The following is a 14,562-nucleotide window of genomic DNA, read 5'->3' as shown; positions in this document are numbered from 1 at the left end:
TTTGACCTGAAAGTAAACATTATTTAACCCCTTTCAGCCAGCCAGGAGAAAATCACCGGTTGTTCATTGTAAAAAGCTGAAACAGTTGCATGTGTATTCGATAACATAGAGCTTTAATGGATGAATTTAACAAGAGTTGATAAGGAACATCGTTTAAAGGAAACATTCGTAAATCCACTAAACTAATTTAAAACAATTTATACAGCTCTGTTTAGCATATACTTTCAAATGAAATAGTCTTCTGTGATCGTATCATTCAATTATTTCTCTTACAAAACATTTTTATACAACGATAGAAATCAAAACCCATTGCTTAATGTATACTGTTTTTCCATGACAAGAGTTATTTGTCCTTTCAACATATTATCATTCAAATCAGGGGCCTTCCAGTTCAAGAGTCACACGCCCTGTCCATTAGCCCAGGAAAGGCGGTAAAACACTGTACCCTTCATGCACGACTAACGGGATAATTCATCAACAAGCCTCTCAAATACCCGTCAGCTAAGCATGTGACGTCCGAAAAGCGTGTTAAGACAGAAATCTTTCACAGTTTGAGCTACTCGTTGGTAATGTACGCAAGGCTGATTTTCTTCTTTCTCTACGTGGGCGACAGTGTGCGTGCAGATCAAGCACTTTACGATGGCGCGCGTGGTAGCGAGGTCGTAACTACCGTGGTAGACCGTATACGTAATGCGTGCATCTTTCGGCGAGATAACTTGTACTTACGACGCCTGGCCTACGTGGAGAGCGCAGATGGAACAGACCCAAAGACGTATAGGCCGGGCTACTATGGAGGAATCTGGCAGGTGAGGCAAACAATGTATTTGTATAAGAACACCCAGTTGTCGTTGTAAAAAAGCGTTCTTAGCTCTCTAAGACTACTGTACGTCAATGCTAAGGTACGAATTACGATCGCCATAGAAATTAAGTCGCTTTGTAGGAGGACAACACAAATACATGGTGTCGACAACGACAAGACATTATTATTCAACGGTAAAGTACTTGAACAGGTATTCGACTTCATAAGTTACGCCGTCTTCGGTCAGGCAACTGTGACACCTCATGATCGTTCCACCATGTTAGAGGACAATACGCAGTTTACACAAGCGAAAAGAGCCTATACATGTGTATATGTGGCGTAAAAAAGTCCATTTATTCATGCAAAATGGACCCCCCCCCCCCCCACACACACACACACACACCTCAAACACGTTCAAGGAAAGCAATGAAACAATTTAATATAACATATTCCAAAAGTTTTCTTTTTTCCTGTGAAATATCACGTATCTCACCCAGTGTGCGCAAATCACTAAATATTTATTTTGGCAAGTCACTTCACAAACATGTTATTGGACATAGCTATACACAAAGGTTTTCAAGACACAGTAAAAACGACTTCTCGTGGGATCCATGATGGAAACATGAGTTTTCTGGCCCGATCCTTTGACGCATAAGAAAACGACAAAATGATTGGAATCCATGTTAATTTTACGATGATAGCTGCTCATTCTCCAAAACTGTTTATGTTTAATATTGTATTTATTGCTGAATGTGAACACTCAAAATGTCATTTTCCCTGTCATACACGATTCCAGGTCAATACCGTGTTTAACCTCCATGCATGTGATCGTGTGACAGCCAGCGCTCTCCTCCTCATACCCCCTGTCAGCCTCCTGATCCTCAGAAGAGGTAGTCTACGCCATTCCTTGTGTAAATCAGCTACCAAGTGGGCCAGGTTCTGTACAGGAGGATCACTTTGTTGCACACGACGGACAATCACGTCCGAGAAATGCTCCAAAGGGTTAAGACCGGGGCTCATTCAAACGTTAGATATGTCAGCGGATGCTTAACACAGTTATTTGAGTATATATATCTATGCATGGATCGTTCAAAATAAATATTTTCAAAACTGATTTTGAATAACTTCAGATCGACGAGTCGAAGTTCCTCGCAACAACTAACTGTACAGGCCGTTTGCTACCCAAATGTTTGGACATCCTTCGCGAGTTCTCCATCGACTGGAAGCGAGTGCCATGGCGCGCTCTTCTGAAGCCGCTCTACTCCGCCCTGGCTGCCTCTCTCTACACGTTCCTCACTGTTGGACCGGACGGGGTGCCTCCTGATCTCACAGGGCAGCAGGTCTTCTGGAGGGACGCCTTCCATGACGGCATACTACCCTACAGCTACATGGATAAAGTGCATGACATGCCTAACGGTAAAACCTAAGCTCTGTTCTCAATCACTCGCTGGTCTCCCTGCAGTCGTGTTTGTGTAATAATGCAGGATAGGTTTGAATCCCGGGAATTTGCCAAAGTGACTTATTTACAACTATCAGTTATTAGCATACAAATAACATCCGCTTTACAACAGGTGTTCGTGATGAAAAACATGTCAATACCAACCATAAGGTTCTAACTCCAGTTAGGGTTGCAATACATTGTCAGCAGTAATTTAATTACTTGCCAACAGTTTACCAAGGAAAATCATTATTCACAACTTTGTGCAACTTCATGCACTAATGAGAAGTAATCGTGTCGCGCTAAACATTACAGGGACCGTTTGGGGTTTAATTACGATTTGGGTACAGCTTGATTTTAGCCGTAAGTGTTAAAAGCCAGTATTCACAACCAGTTTTAACATATCTACAGTAACATCTCATTCACAACATGTCATTACAATAACTACATGTAATCATGCTGCACTACAAATCACAAGTCTTGACCTTAAAGGGGCCCATTTGGGGTGAAATTATATTCAAGTACCAGCTTGAATTTAACACCATGTACAGTAGTGTTAAATGTAAGCATTCACAACCAGTTTTAGAATATAGTATGAACCTATATATACACCTTTACAATTCTTCAGTCAACGCACCTGTCCATTCTTTCTATAATCGAGAAGAGGTTATTAATAGTAAGATTGTCTTGACTTCACGTGGACATTTTTACATAAAACATAAAGATTTCTCGTCATGAGAAAAGTTTCGCTTCAGAATTCATCATTCAATGTCATTTTGATAATTTTGTTCCACAGTGCCGAAAATATTCTGTCTCATTTATACATCTTTCCTAATCCAAAGACTAATCTCACACTTACTAGGTGTTGAATGTCTAAATCTGTTCAATCCTTGTAGATCCAGGTTAAAACTGATCTTCAGTAACCCAGTCTTGTTTAAGAGGCAACTAACATGATCGGATGGTAAAAGTTAGGGTTCGCTGACTTGGTTGACACACGTCATCGCATCTCAATTGCTAGACTGAAGATCATGCTGTTGATCACTGGATTGTCTGGTCCAGACTCGATTATTTATAGACCGCTGCCATGTAGCTGGAATATTTATGAGTGTGGCCTTAAACTAAATTCATTCATACTCTAAGCCTGCTGAACAATATTTCCTCAAATATTAAAGATGATTTACTTTTATTGCAATATGAAAGTTACTTCAACATGACACGCGCACAATGTAAACATGATTTTGCTTACGTGAGTAAATTGTCTATATATTTATGTTTTAAAAGACCTGACCAGAAATGATCCAGGTGGGATTAAACAATCCTTTTAATTTTTCGAAACGAAAATTTCAAGTTGAAAGTTAGTAGCGCTAATTTTATATTCCTTTACATCATATGGTAAAATGTCTGGTTGTTTTCATTCCTTATTCAAGAAACAAAAAGTCAGTGTACAGAAGTTTAAGAGGACAAGAACATCTATTGATAATTATGTCTTCTTCCTGTGTGGCACAACGGTGGGGAGGCGTGGTGGTTCAAGTGCTCGGTCGGGTTCGATTCCACACATAGGAAACAATATATGAAGCCTATTTGTACCCCGCCGTGATATTTCTAGAAGCGGTCTAAAGCAGTACTCACTCACAGTTTGTTCGTCTTTACATGCTGTTTCGAGGTGTTCATAAATAGCAGGATGACAGGCTGTTTTCTGCCGCGCATAAAATATTCCAGCTTGTAAGGGCGGCTGAACTCGGATTTATGACAGAACACTTAGATTTGCACAAATCTCTAAGGAATAACTGAAATTTCTAAGTAATGTAATATTATTCATACATTTTCTCGCTAACAGAATGACATCTGAACTTGCCTCTGTAAAGGGTAGAATAGCATACATTCAGAGGCTTAGCATTGTGTCACGGCAGCCTTCAGTAAGGCTATACAGACATCCAGAGAGCTCGTTACTCGCTATCGTCTCAATGTTCGGCCCATGAAGTGACCATTCTTCACAAATATTACACATGTCTAGTTATCAATAAACGGACCGAATTCGAGGCTACGATAAATGGCTGTTGTATTACATTGTATAAGAGTCATTTTGAAAATTGGCAGGTTTTTCAGTTCTTTATTACAGTAAACTCCAGCTCCTAAAAATTCTACCAGTTTTGAAAATGACCTGTATGTGCTAATTTAGTTTTGACTGGAGAATTTTATGATTAAATGTAGTCATCAAGTTCTACTAAAAGTCTTACAGACATAGTGCTTAATGCACAATCGTTATTAAACCTATCTCGAAAAACAAACGTTTCTTCAGGAAAACACGGTAATGCCCTGTGATCGCGTAAAACGAGACAGCTACAGCTCTGCCCTTCTGTGGAGTATTAAGGGCTACCCAAACGTTTGAATTTATTCTGAAACTATTTTCTAAAGCCCCGCTTGCATGAATATTGAGAAACAAGACATAGTTTGGTGTACTTTAACGAGGAATGAAAATGGGATGTTGAAATGTTAATGCTCTTCAATGACAATGTTATTGATAACATATAGTATTCCCAGAAATTATTGAGAATCATGTTGCGTCATGTAACTCATTACGTTTATTAACTTCTGGCGTTTTACTTACATAAACATGTTAAAACATCATCCTTTTACAGTCTCAGTCTTGTTTTAGTACTTTGTTAGACCTCCTCGCTCAGCAATGCATGCCTGAATACGCCTAGGCACACTACCCATCAAAGTTTGTAGGTAATCGTGTGACAGGGTATCCCAATATTGGACCACCTCGGCCTTCATATCTTCAATATTTCTCAGTCCCTTTTGGTTTATTCTGTCCTTCATGACTCCCCACACATTCTCAATTGGGTTTAGGTCTGGGCTGTAACTGGGCCAGTCTAAAACTTGAACATTTTCGCCCGACAACCACTGTTTTGTGTAGCGCGCAGTGTGTTTTGGGTCATTATCATGCTGGAAAATCCAATCATCTTCATACAATGTTTGTGCTGTCGGAAGAAGGTGACCATTTAGAATGTCAACGTATCTTTCTTTTGTCAAGTTTCCCGTGAAAACACACAATGGCGTCACTCCGCGAGCCGATATGCCACCCCACATGTGAAACTTCGGGCTATGTTTTGGTCGCTGGTAGATAGGTTTGACAGTATCTTTGGTCCAAATTTTCACACAATTAGGGAAAAGCCAAACAGAACTTTCGTCCAAAAAGAAAACATTATCCCAATCTTGATTTTCATGAGCCCGACACCAGTTTAAACGTTTTTCCTTTTGTGCATCTTTCATCAACGGCGAGGGAATTCCACGTTTTTTCACCCAATTAAGTCTCTGTAATTCCTGCCTAACTGTTTCATAGCATACCTGAGGACTTCCTCTGCTAATCATTTCATTTCTGATGTTCTCAACACTTTTCAATTTGCCCCTACTCACAATCTGCCCAAGTCTTCGGCGATCCACAACACTGAATTTCCTAGGCCGACCTGCCCCTGCTTTGTGCTCTACCCCGGTTCCTGTTTGAATATTCTTCAAAGTTCTGTATACTGTAGACAGAGGAACACCATGTCTACAAGCTAACACTTTAGCATCAGCCTCACCCCTTTCAAAATCATCTAGAATGAGCTTTCTTTTCTCTCTTGCTGTAAATTCTGCCATGTCAACACAGGAAGCCGTCTGCTCAGACAAGGGAGATAACTCTTGACGTAATGGGCTGCCTTCTAAGCCTTCAAGAGTTGTCTCCCTTATTTAGTATGCTTAGTGCATAGTGAAAACCCTTTTTCCAATCTTAGCATCATTAGAAAAAAAACAAAGATTTTCTCAATAATTTCTGGGAACACTGTAGTTATTTGCCCGACTTCGATTTCAAGTGACATTGCTGTGTGCGTTAGAGGAACAATACGTATATTTAGTCGTAACTTAACGTCATTACCGGAAGTGACCATGAAGGCATTACTTCTTGCCTTGAGTATATTTAGCAGCCTTTGGGGTTCCTTGATTGTTGGAAAATTGTCTTGTCTGGTGAAATTCTAGTGTTCTTCAACAACTCATGTGTTTGGAATAAAATACTAGTATTAGCGTCACAAACAGAAAGTTTATTTCGTTCAGCTCCTTCAAGAATGTTTTCTTCAGAGAGTATGGAGGAACTGATTTGTAACCCGACTTCACATGGAGATTACGTTCACTGTATATTCATCGATGGTTACATGGTATGGTCACACTGCCAGATGCTGTTACACGTCGCACTCTGCAATATTCCTGCAATGCGACGCCGAGTCTGGCTAGTTGTGCTTGAACCGTTCGTAATCATACGAAATTCTCAAGCACATTCGTAACACACTGTCTGCAATCAAAGTTAAACATTCTTAGAGATACGAACGTTTCCAGAATAAGGGCCCAGACAAGACAATTTTCCAACCGGACAATCTTCAACAAATCTGGTCCCAGCTAGAATGAGACATTAGTATTACAAACAGAACGTGTATTTAGTTCAGCTCCTGCAAGAATGTTTTGTTCAAAGAGCAATCGGTGTTTATAGTGGTGGACTCCATCATAAAATTACACATATACTGGAGCAGGGTACTGGTCGTTCGTGACCAACTCGTGTTATTCCGGACGACGAACTTAAAGTCATCTAGGGGAAGAAATAATAGCATTATAGTTGTCATCACTGAGTGAGTTCAGTTTTACGCTGCACTCAGCAATAATCCACCTATATGACGGCGGTCTGTAAATAATCGAGTCTGGACCGGACAATTCAGGGATCAGCAGCATGAGCATGCAGTTGGAATATGACGACATCTGTCAACTAAGACAGCGAGCCTGACCACCCAGTACGAATAGCATGGGCTCATGAAGACCACGAATTACTGAAGAACAGTTCTAACCCGGATCTTCACGAGTACTATACATGTAGTTATAATCGAAGATGAAATATTTTCGCTGCAGATGCAATTAATTTTTCGTCTCCTTTGTCTTGCTGTTGTTTTCTTCCTTGTTCCTGTGGAACATTTCACTGTGCTGCATGTAAGTCTGGATGTGGTAGTTGATATCATGATCAAGGACACCCGACACAAGATACAATGTCATTTGAATAGCGGAGTCTGGCCCATAACGGTCTACATGTAATGTAACCCGCCTTACCGCGGGATTATACAGTTACTGCTGGATCCTGTAAGTTTCAGATTTCTGTCTGTCCCACTGAAAATTCACAGGACCCACAGAATAAAACTAAACAAACATTTCAGATTTAACATTTCTTATAATTGGCTTTGAAATTATTAACATTATATGATAACAAACATAAGATTTATAAACAGCAAACAAGTGTCACATGCCGCAAATAACAACTTCACACAAAGACATTGTGAAATATTCAGTCAGACACTGGGGCTGGAGGGTTGGTGATTTCTATCTGACCATTGGTGAATCTGCCACGCTATTCGTGAACACTGCTTAATCAAGTTTGTTTGTTACAAATGACGAATACTTTTAACGACGTTTTGTGCATACTTTAAATTTTGTCCATTTTGGTATATGCCGTTTTTCCAAAGTGTTACTCTGAACCATAGTATTATTTACTTACAGTGTGCTCCAGTACCCAGCTGGACGTGGCCTTCGTGCTGGACAGTTCCAGCAGCGTGGACAGAGTGGACTTCTACAGGACGCTGGACTTCGTCAAGGACGCCGTGGCAACTCTTTTCAAGTCAAACCCGGGCACCAGGGTCGCCATGGTCAAATACAGCAGTTTCGCCATAGTGGAGTTCCACCTGGATCGCTACCACACCGCCGAACAGGTCAACAGCTACCTCGACAACATGGTCTACATCCCTGGCGGATCCAACACCGCTGAAGCCATCAATGTCACCATCCATGACGTATTCAGTGCCGCACATGGCGCCAGGCGGGAGGCTTCTAAGATCGCCATTCTCATAACAGACGGAAGGTAAAGTGAGTGAACGAGTTGCGCCTTAAGCAAAATCCCAGCAATATCGCTTTGAAAAGTGTTTCGTTGATGTGACGGGGTATGAACCTAAGGTGAGAGCAAGGCCGGAAGTGATTCGTTTCGAAAGCGCCACTCATGCAGGACACGCTAAGAATCAGGTGTTATTGGCGCTCATGTTCTTTGGATTCCGTCACGCGGAAGATGAACGACTCTGCACGTGGTTGTGGTGGCATCATTACAAAATTAAGATCTCTGTTCATGGCGCGAAATGTCATGATCATGATGTCACGATACATGTATGTTCTTAATGCTGAATCAATGAATTAGCACACTCACTTGTCGGTTATTATCCGATACTAACAAACCAGTGGATTAAGTGAGTTGGGTTTCCGCCGCTGTTTGCAATATTCCAGCAATATCGCGGCGGAGGAAACCAGAAATGGACTTCACACCCAGTGGATGATAGCAAAAGTAACGATGCAGTCTTTGCGATTTCCCGGTGATTGGAACTCTGTCATGATGAGCACCACGCGTTTGTTGGTGTAGAGGGTCGACGGGGTGCCAAAAACTTCCCAGTGTAGGGATGATGAGAGAAGCTCGAATATTTCGTAAAACGTTATTCACTCACACACTTTTAGGTATGGAATGGGCAAAGGTCACAATATCCATACAACGGAAAAAATAATTGTTCCCGAGTATTTATGTGAGACTGGTAATTTGTTTTAATATGTAATGCCAACACAGGTCGAAGAGCTCTAATGCCACCATTGATGTCGGTCAAGACGCCCACAGAGCCGGAATCACGGTCTTCACCGTCGGGGTCGGTGAAGTGAACATCCGGGTGCTGAACGCGTTAGCGTCGGTCCCCACGTGTAATCACGTATACGTGCTGCCCACGTTCGCTCACATTAGGGACATCGTGTACGACGTTCTGCAGGGATCTTGTGAAGGTAAGAACATACATAGGTTATTCAGTCATTTTATTGACATATGTAGACGTTGCTTTTGATGACAACAGAATGGAGTACGTGTTCGGTTTATTCATGTTTTCTTTGGAACGATAGTGTAAGTGAAGAAGTTGAGTTTATCTTTCTTTAAAAACCGTATATTTGTTTTCACGGCGTGTGAACTGATACAGGATACAGTGCATAATCTGCGAAGTAGTCGAACCGTATCGTTTTCATCATGGAGATTAACTAAATTTTGAAAACACGTACGTGGGATTTGCACCTGTTTACCAGAACTCCGGAGATACTGGTATATCATAAGCCAAAAACACTTTTCAAATGCCCAAGATATTTTATGGATTAAGCTTTTTTTATTCTTTTCACACAACATTTCGGGATTATTACAGATCCCCTCATGAGATGAAGTGACAGAAAGTCTCAACTGTCACTTCACCTGATGAAGGGATCTGCAATGAAAAGTTGTGTGGAAAAAAATAAAGAAGCTTAAGCCATAAAATATCTTGGTCATCTACAGCCACTTCTAAATGCTGTTAAAACATATCATGCTTTAAATCTGTTTTGCTAAATGCGAAGGAAAACGCGTAGAACGAAAACAACCAAATCTCGTAATAACGAAGCTGTTATCCAATTGAAGTTTGTCAATTTTGTATTTCCCAGCTTCTAAAATGCCATTCAAAGAAGCAATCAAATTCTGAGACATCCCTCTGTCCCCGCTCATAGTAGAAGGCGAGGTGACGTGAAATTGGGTTTAACGTCGCACCTGAGACAGTCTAAGTAAACGTATCCTCAGTACTTTTCGTCACATTCCACTACTGAGTCTAACAAAATCTGATGGGAGGTCACGTCAGGTAACCTTTGAGACTGACCAATCAGAACACAGCGTACCAAATCGCCAAAGTGAACATTCGCACATACCTTTTGAACTTTTTATCTCGAAAACGGTCGTTCCCGAACGATTCCGAATGCAATTTAGCGTACGCTGGCTTCCGGGTAATGCACACGGCGTACGTACAACCATGACAACGGTGAGTAAACAGTCGCTGAAAATGGTGTTTGGGGCAATATTCAAGGATGTCATCTTGCGAAAATATTAGCTAATGGTAACCATGACAACAGAAACCCCAAAGCGTACATACTGCAGGTCAAACAAGTGTGTTATATGCGGATTTTTGTTTGTGGACAGATCTGTGTCAGTGACCTGAATATTTTGAAAGTCCCTCCGATCCCTAAATAGTAGCCGTTGTCTGATTGGTTAAATCTATTTAACCTTCTAGCGTTTGATTGGACGGTGATTGGTCGCTCAAAAGTTACCTGACTTGACCTTCTACTAGCTTTTGTTAGACTCAGTGGTGGAGTGTAACGACATACACTGAGACTAAGTTTACTTAGACTGCACCTGAGAATATTTCGCTCACATGACAACATGCACGCACGTGTATGTGTATCTGCTTGTACTAGCCCAGACTTTAGCTGCTTTTATAGTGCTAGTTCTCTAAGATCCCATGCCGCAGTTAAGCATGACTATCCTCTACCTGACTCCGAGCCGACTCTGGAACCCGATATAGCACTGTAAGTTAAACACAGTTAATAGATCTGCACGCACATCATATACTAATAGAGTAAAAGAGCAGCAGTTGCCATATTGGATTGTCGTGCCGACATCGACTTGTTCCGATTTCAGGCTAAAATGTACCCTAAGAATTGGGTGACACTTTCACCCACACATCCGGCCTGATCTCCACGACATAACTCCCAGTTTATTAACTTTATATAAAAAAAATCATACCAAAACACCTCTGGGGTCAACGTTATCCCTCACTCGCAGCATTTCGAGCGATCTCAGGAAAAGTAAAAATACATCTTAAAATACACTTACAGTGATATAATGATGATATATGTACTCTAGCGTCATATCCAAATCGGTAAATATACAGTACACACAGTTTTCATGCAACTTAACATATATACATTTGTGTTCATCAACATGTGGCGTGAAGATATACAGTACACTGGATATGATAAAGTCATAATTACCAGGAATACAGGAGGAAAGTGTCAAGAAAAGTGATCACTAACTTATTCTGCCAAAGCAAACATGGCGGTTACACTTTCCAGCCAATCAGTGGTCTGGACTTCCATCGATGCAGTTGTCTCAGAGTTGTTTCCCTTAGACCATGGCCAAGGGAATATCTAGCAATGTGGATGTCCCAGAGTTACTTCCCTTAGACCGTTGTCAAAGTGAACAACGTCCATTAGAATAAATAATTACATAAGTATCTGCCATATTCGCCAGTGACCAAACATGATCATATTCTCACATGATACCGGTGGTTACATCTGTTGTTTTGTTGTAGCTCCGGCTGTAAGGGTGTTGCACTGCAACACAACGACGGAGATCATGAGGTCAAGCCTGCCTGACCAGGGTCCCAAGAAACACTTCTATCTGAAGAGAGACGACATGAATGAATGCAACGACAACAGCAACTACTTACAGGTTGTAGATATCATACCACTATTTGAATACGTGTTTGTTTAACGCTGTCCCTGCAAATATCCCAACTACATGGCAGTGAATCCGGTGAACGCTTTTCACACAGTTTTACCCTATTGTCTAACCCTATCTCATGTTGTTGATCACTGGATTGTCTGGTCCAGACCCGATTATTTAAAGACCGCCGCCACATAGCTGGAATATTGCTGAGTGCGGCGTAAAACTAAACTCACTCACTAACTCTAACCCTATTACAGTTGTTTTGAGAATTATCAACTGATCTAAGCTAGAAGGATGAAGTGAATGCCCTTCACACAATACGCAGGACTATCACTGTTATCAGGTGGTTGTCGACTGCGGGGTCGTTCACGTGTACGGCTCCTACAGCAGCCCACGGCCTAGTCAGGCTTTCAACGACTTTTCCTTCTCCGTGACGGGGCCGCGTCCAAAGCAACTACTCCTCCAACACAACCAATCATTCTACCTGACTGTAGAGGCGGTGAATCTCGCCACCTCCAAGATGGCGTCATGTTCGTCTGCTAACTTCAACGTGGCTGTGCTGAGCCAAGTCGACAGTGGTTTCAACGACTCTCTGTCGACGAGTGTTCCCGAAGTCTCAGTGTCACCAGGTAGAGACTAATGCAGCCCCATACATTATTCATACTATCAATATTAATACAAAACCGCTGTGTCGAAGAAACGGTTATGTCGAAGCTAAACTTGGTCCCTGCGTACACACAAGCGTGTTTGACAATATAATGCTCGTTAGAGCTGAGTATACAGAAATCCGAAATATAGACACACAAAATTATCTTGTGGGAACCCAGTGGTTAGTGGTTAAAGCGGTAGCTCGTAATAGGAAGGAATGGGTTCGATTACACACAGGTGTGAAACCCTGCCGTGATACTGCTGGAATATTGCCTGAAACCCATCTTACTCAATCGTTCATTCCTACTGTACTGCATTTCATGCTATATCAGAGCTGGTTAACAGCATATTCAGGGAGGATTAGAACTGGCCTTCAGTAGCCCATGCTTGTCGTAAGTGACGATTAACAGTCTCACCGACTTAATTTTTAAATTGACACATGCCATCGTATCCCGGTTGTGTAGATAGATGCTCATGCTATTGATCACTGGGTTGTGTGGTGCAGACTCGATTATTTACAGACCGCTGCCATATAGCTGGAATACTGCTGAGTGCGGCGTTAAACTAAACTCACTCACTATTCTGTACTGGTTCTGAACTAAGACACTTAGGGCTGAAGTGCTCACTCTCAGACCTCCTGACCCAGAAACGTGTTAACTTCCAGTGCTGTTTGTATGATGTGTTTTTGTGCCATCAGGCGAACATGGGTGTCAAGGTGAGGCCGATGGTTGTCCACAGGTGCAGAAACAGCTTTGCATACCAGAACAAGGTAAAATTGATGACGTTGAATGAATTTCTAGAAACGCGTTCGTGCGTGCGTTCGTGTGTATTGCGGTGTGTGTGTGGATAGTGAAAGGTGAATGTGTGTACGCATGCTAGTTTTGAATATACCCTCATGCACGGCTAGTTCTGAATGTACTCTCGAGCATGGCTAGTTTTGAATGTACTCTCAAGCATTGTTGGTTTTGAATGTACTCTCAAGCATGCCTAATATTGAATGTACTCTGAAACATTGCTAGTTTTGAAGGTTGTCTCAAGAACGGCTAATTTTTAATGTACTTACAAGGTGTGCTAGTTTTGAATGCATAACGATGGGTTATAACAATGCTGAGTTATAACAATCTAGTTTATTTTAGTATTTAGACCTTATACAGGCAAATCTTGTCCGTCTTATGACACGATCCACTATTCGGTTCATATTAATTCTTCAGGTTCTCAGTGTTGAACTGCCCTTTCCATGCAAATTCTACATACGTACCATGTTTTTCAGACACCAGTCTACCTGCCAACCCCTGTCCACAGGAAAACATACATGGCCACGCCCTGTCCTTCACCCACCCGTTTGATAAAACCAGGTTTATTCAGTGTGACCTGAGCGGAAAGATGTACATTACCCAGTGTCCCCCGGGAGAGGCCTATGACGTCATATCTCATGGCTGTGGGTCCGCCATAGCCGCCACTGAACTTCCAGGCCGTCATATCTTGAGCGGGAACATATCCAACCCTTGTACCGCGCACGACATCAGGACCGGACTGCTATACTTCACGCACCCCAAACCTGACAGATTCATTCAGTGTGATACATGGGGCAACCCGTGGGTGCAGCTCTGTCCGAGCTCCTTTGTTTGGGATCAAACCCAACTCACTTGTGTAAGTCCCGAGCTTCTTTCCTCCAAAACGACGACAGCGACGTCGGTCAGCGTCACGAAGATCCAGACGTCGCTAACGACGACCCTAGATCCTGATATCTGCGAGCACCCTGACGGGGTTGGAATATACCCCCATCCCGACCCCACGAAGTATATACAGTGCCTCCTAGGACGGGAGCTGGTACAGCAGTGTCCCCCAGGGCAGTTATGGCGCGAGGCCCTGATGTCGTGCGTTATGCCATAAGTTTGTGATGTCATGATACGAACTTATATGACAGTTATTCATTGTTTAATGCGGTAAAGGAAGCAACGTAATGGAAGATAATAAAATGTAAATGCATCTGACGCATAAAGTCTTACTTTTCAATGTGGCCGACCAATTCCCACCCGTGAATATCCGGGCTAGAATTGGTCTTCAGCAACCCAAGGCTCCCTGACTTTGTCCACAGGTCATCGTATTCCTGTTGCTCATGAAGCCAGTCACTTGATTGTCTGGTTCCATGTCTTTCGTTGGAATGTGTTCCACAAGAACGCGTGTTGGACTAAGAGGCGACACTTTGGCTTAGGTCACTGAATGCGCGTTCTTGTACCCAAACGCCGTTGATACACTTGTTTTAACTGTTTCTGGTTCACATTTGAC

General features: G+C 42.1%; 1 protein-coding gene across 1 annotated transcript; it reads left to right on the top strand.

Moving 5' to 3' along the window:
* Positions 1-346: 346 nt before the first annotated feature.
* LOC137279012 (uncharacterized) lies at positions 347-14,275 on the top strand. The gene is made up of 8 exons (XM_067811501.1): positions 347-806; positions 1,930-2,215; positions 7,809-8,166; positions 8,911-9,116; positions 11,489-11,628; positions 11,969-12,254; positions 12,971-13,042; positions 13,544-14,275. Exons 1-8 carry the CDS (start codon positions 570-572, stop codon positions 14,164-14,166), a joined length of 2,208 nt encoding a protein of 735 aa, XP_067667602.1. The 5' UTR covers positions 347-569; the 3' UTR covers positions 14,167-14,275.
* Positions 14,276-14,562: the final 287 nt, after the last annotated feature.

The sequence above is a fragment of the Haliotis asinina genome, chromosome 1 (genome assembly GCF_037392515.1).
Source record: "Haliotis asinina isolate JCU_RB_2024 chromosome 1, JCU_Hal_asi_v2, whole genome shotgun sequence".
Taxonomy (NCBI): domain Eukaryota; kingdom Metazoa; phylum Mollusca; class Gastropoda; order Lepetellida; family Haliotidae; genus Haliotis; species Haliotis asinina.
Note: the sequence above shows the minus strand (reverse complement) of the source record. Positions and strands in the feature narration are given on the sequence as shown.

Bases quoted from the DNA above. Each gene is read 5' to 3' on its own strand.
- LOC137279012 (XM_067811501.1), top strand. From the start codon at position 570: ATGTACGCAAGGCTGATTTTCTTCTTTCTCTACGTGGGCGACAGTGTG. The intron at 2,216-7,808 runs GTAAAACCTAAG...ATTTACTTACAG, and splicing joins AGTGCATGACATGCCTAACG to TGTGCTCCAGTACCCAGCTG. The intron at 9,117-11,488 runs GTAAGAACATAC...GTTTTGTTGTAG, and splicing joins TCTGCAGGGATCTTGTGAAG to CTCCGGCTGTAAGGGTGTTG.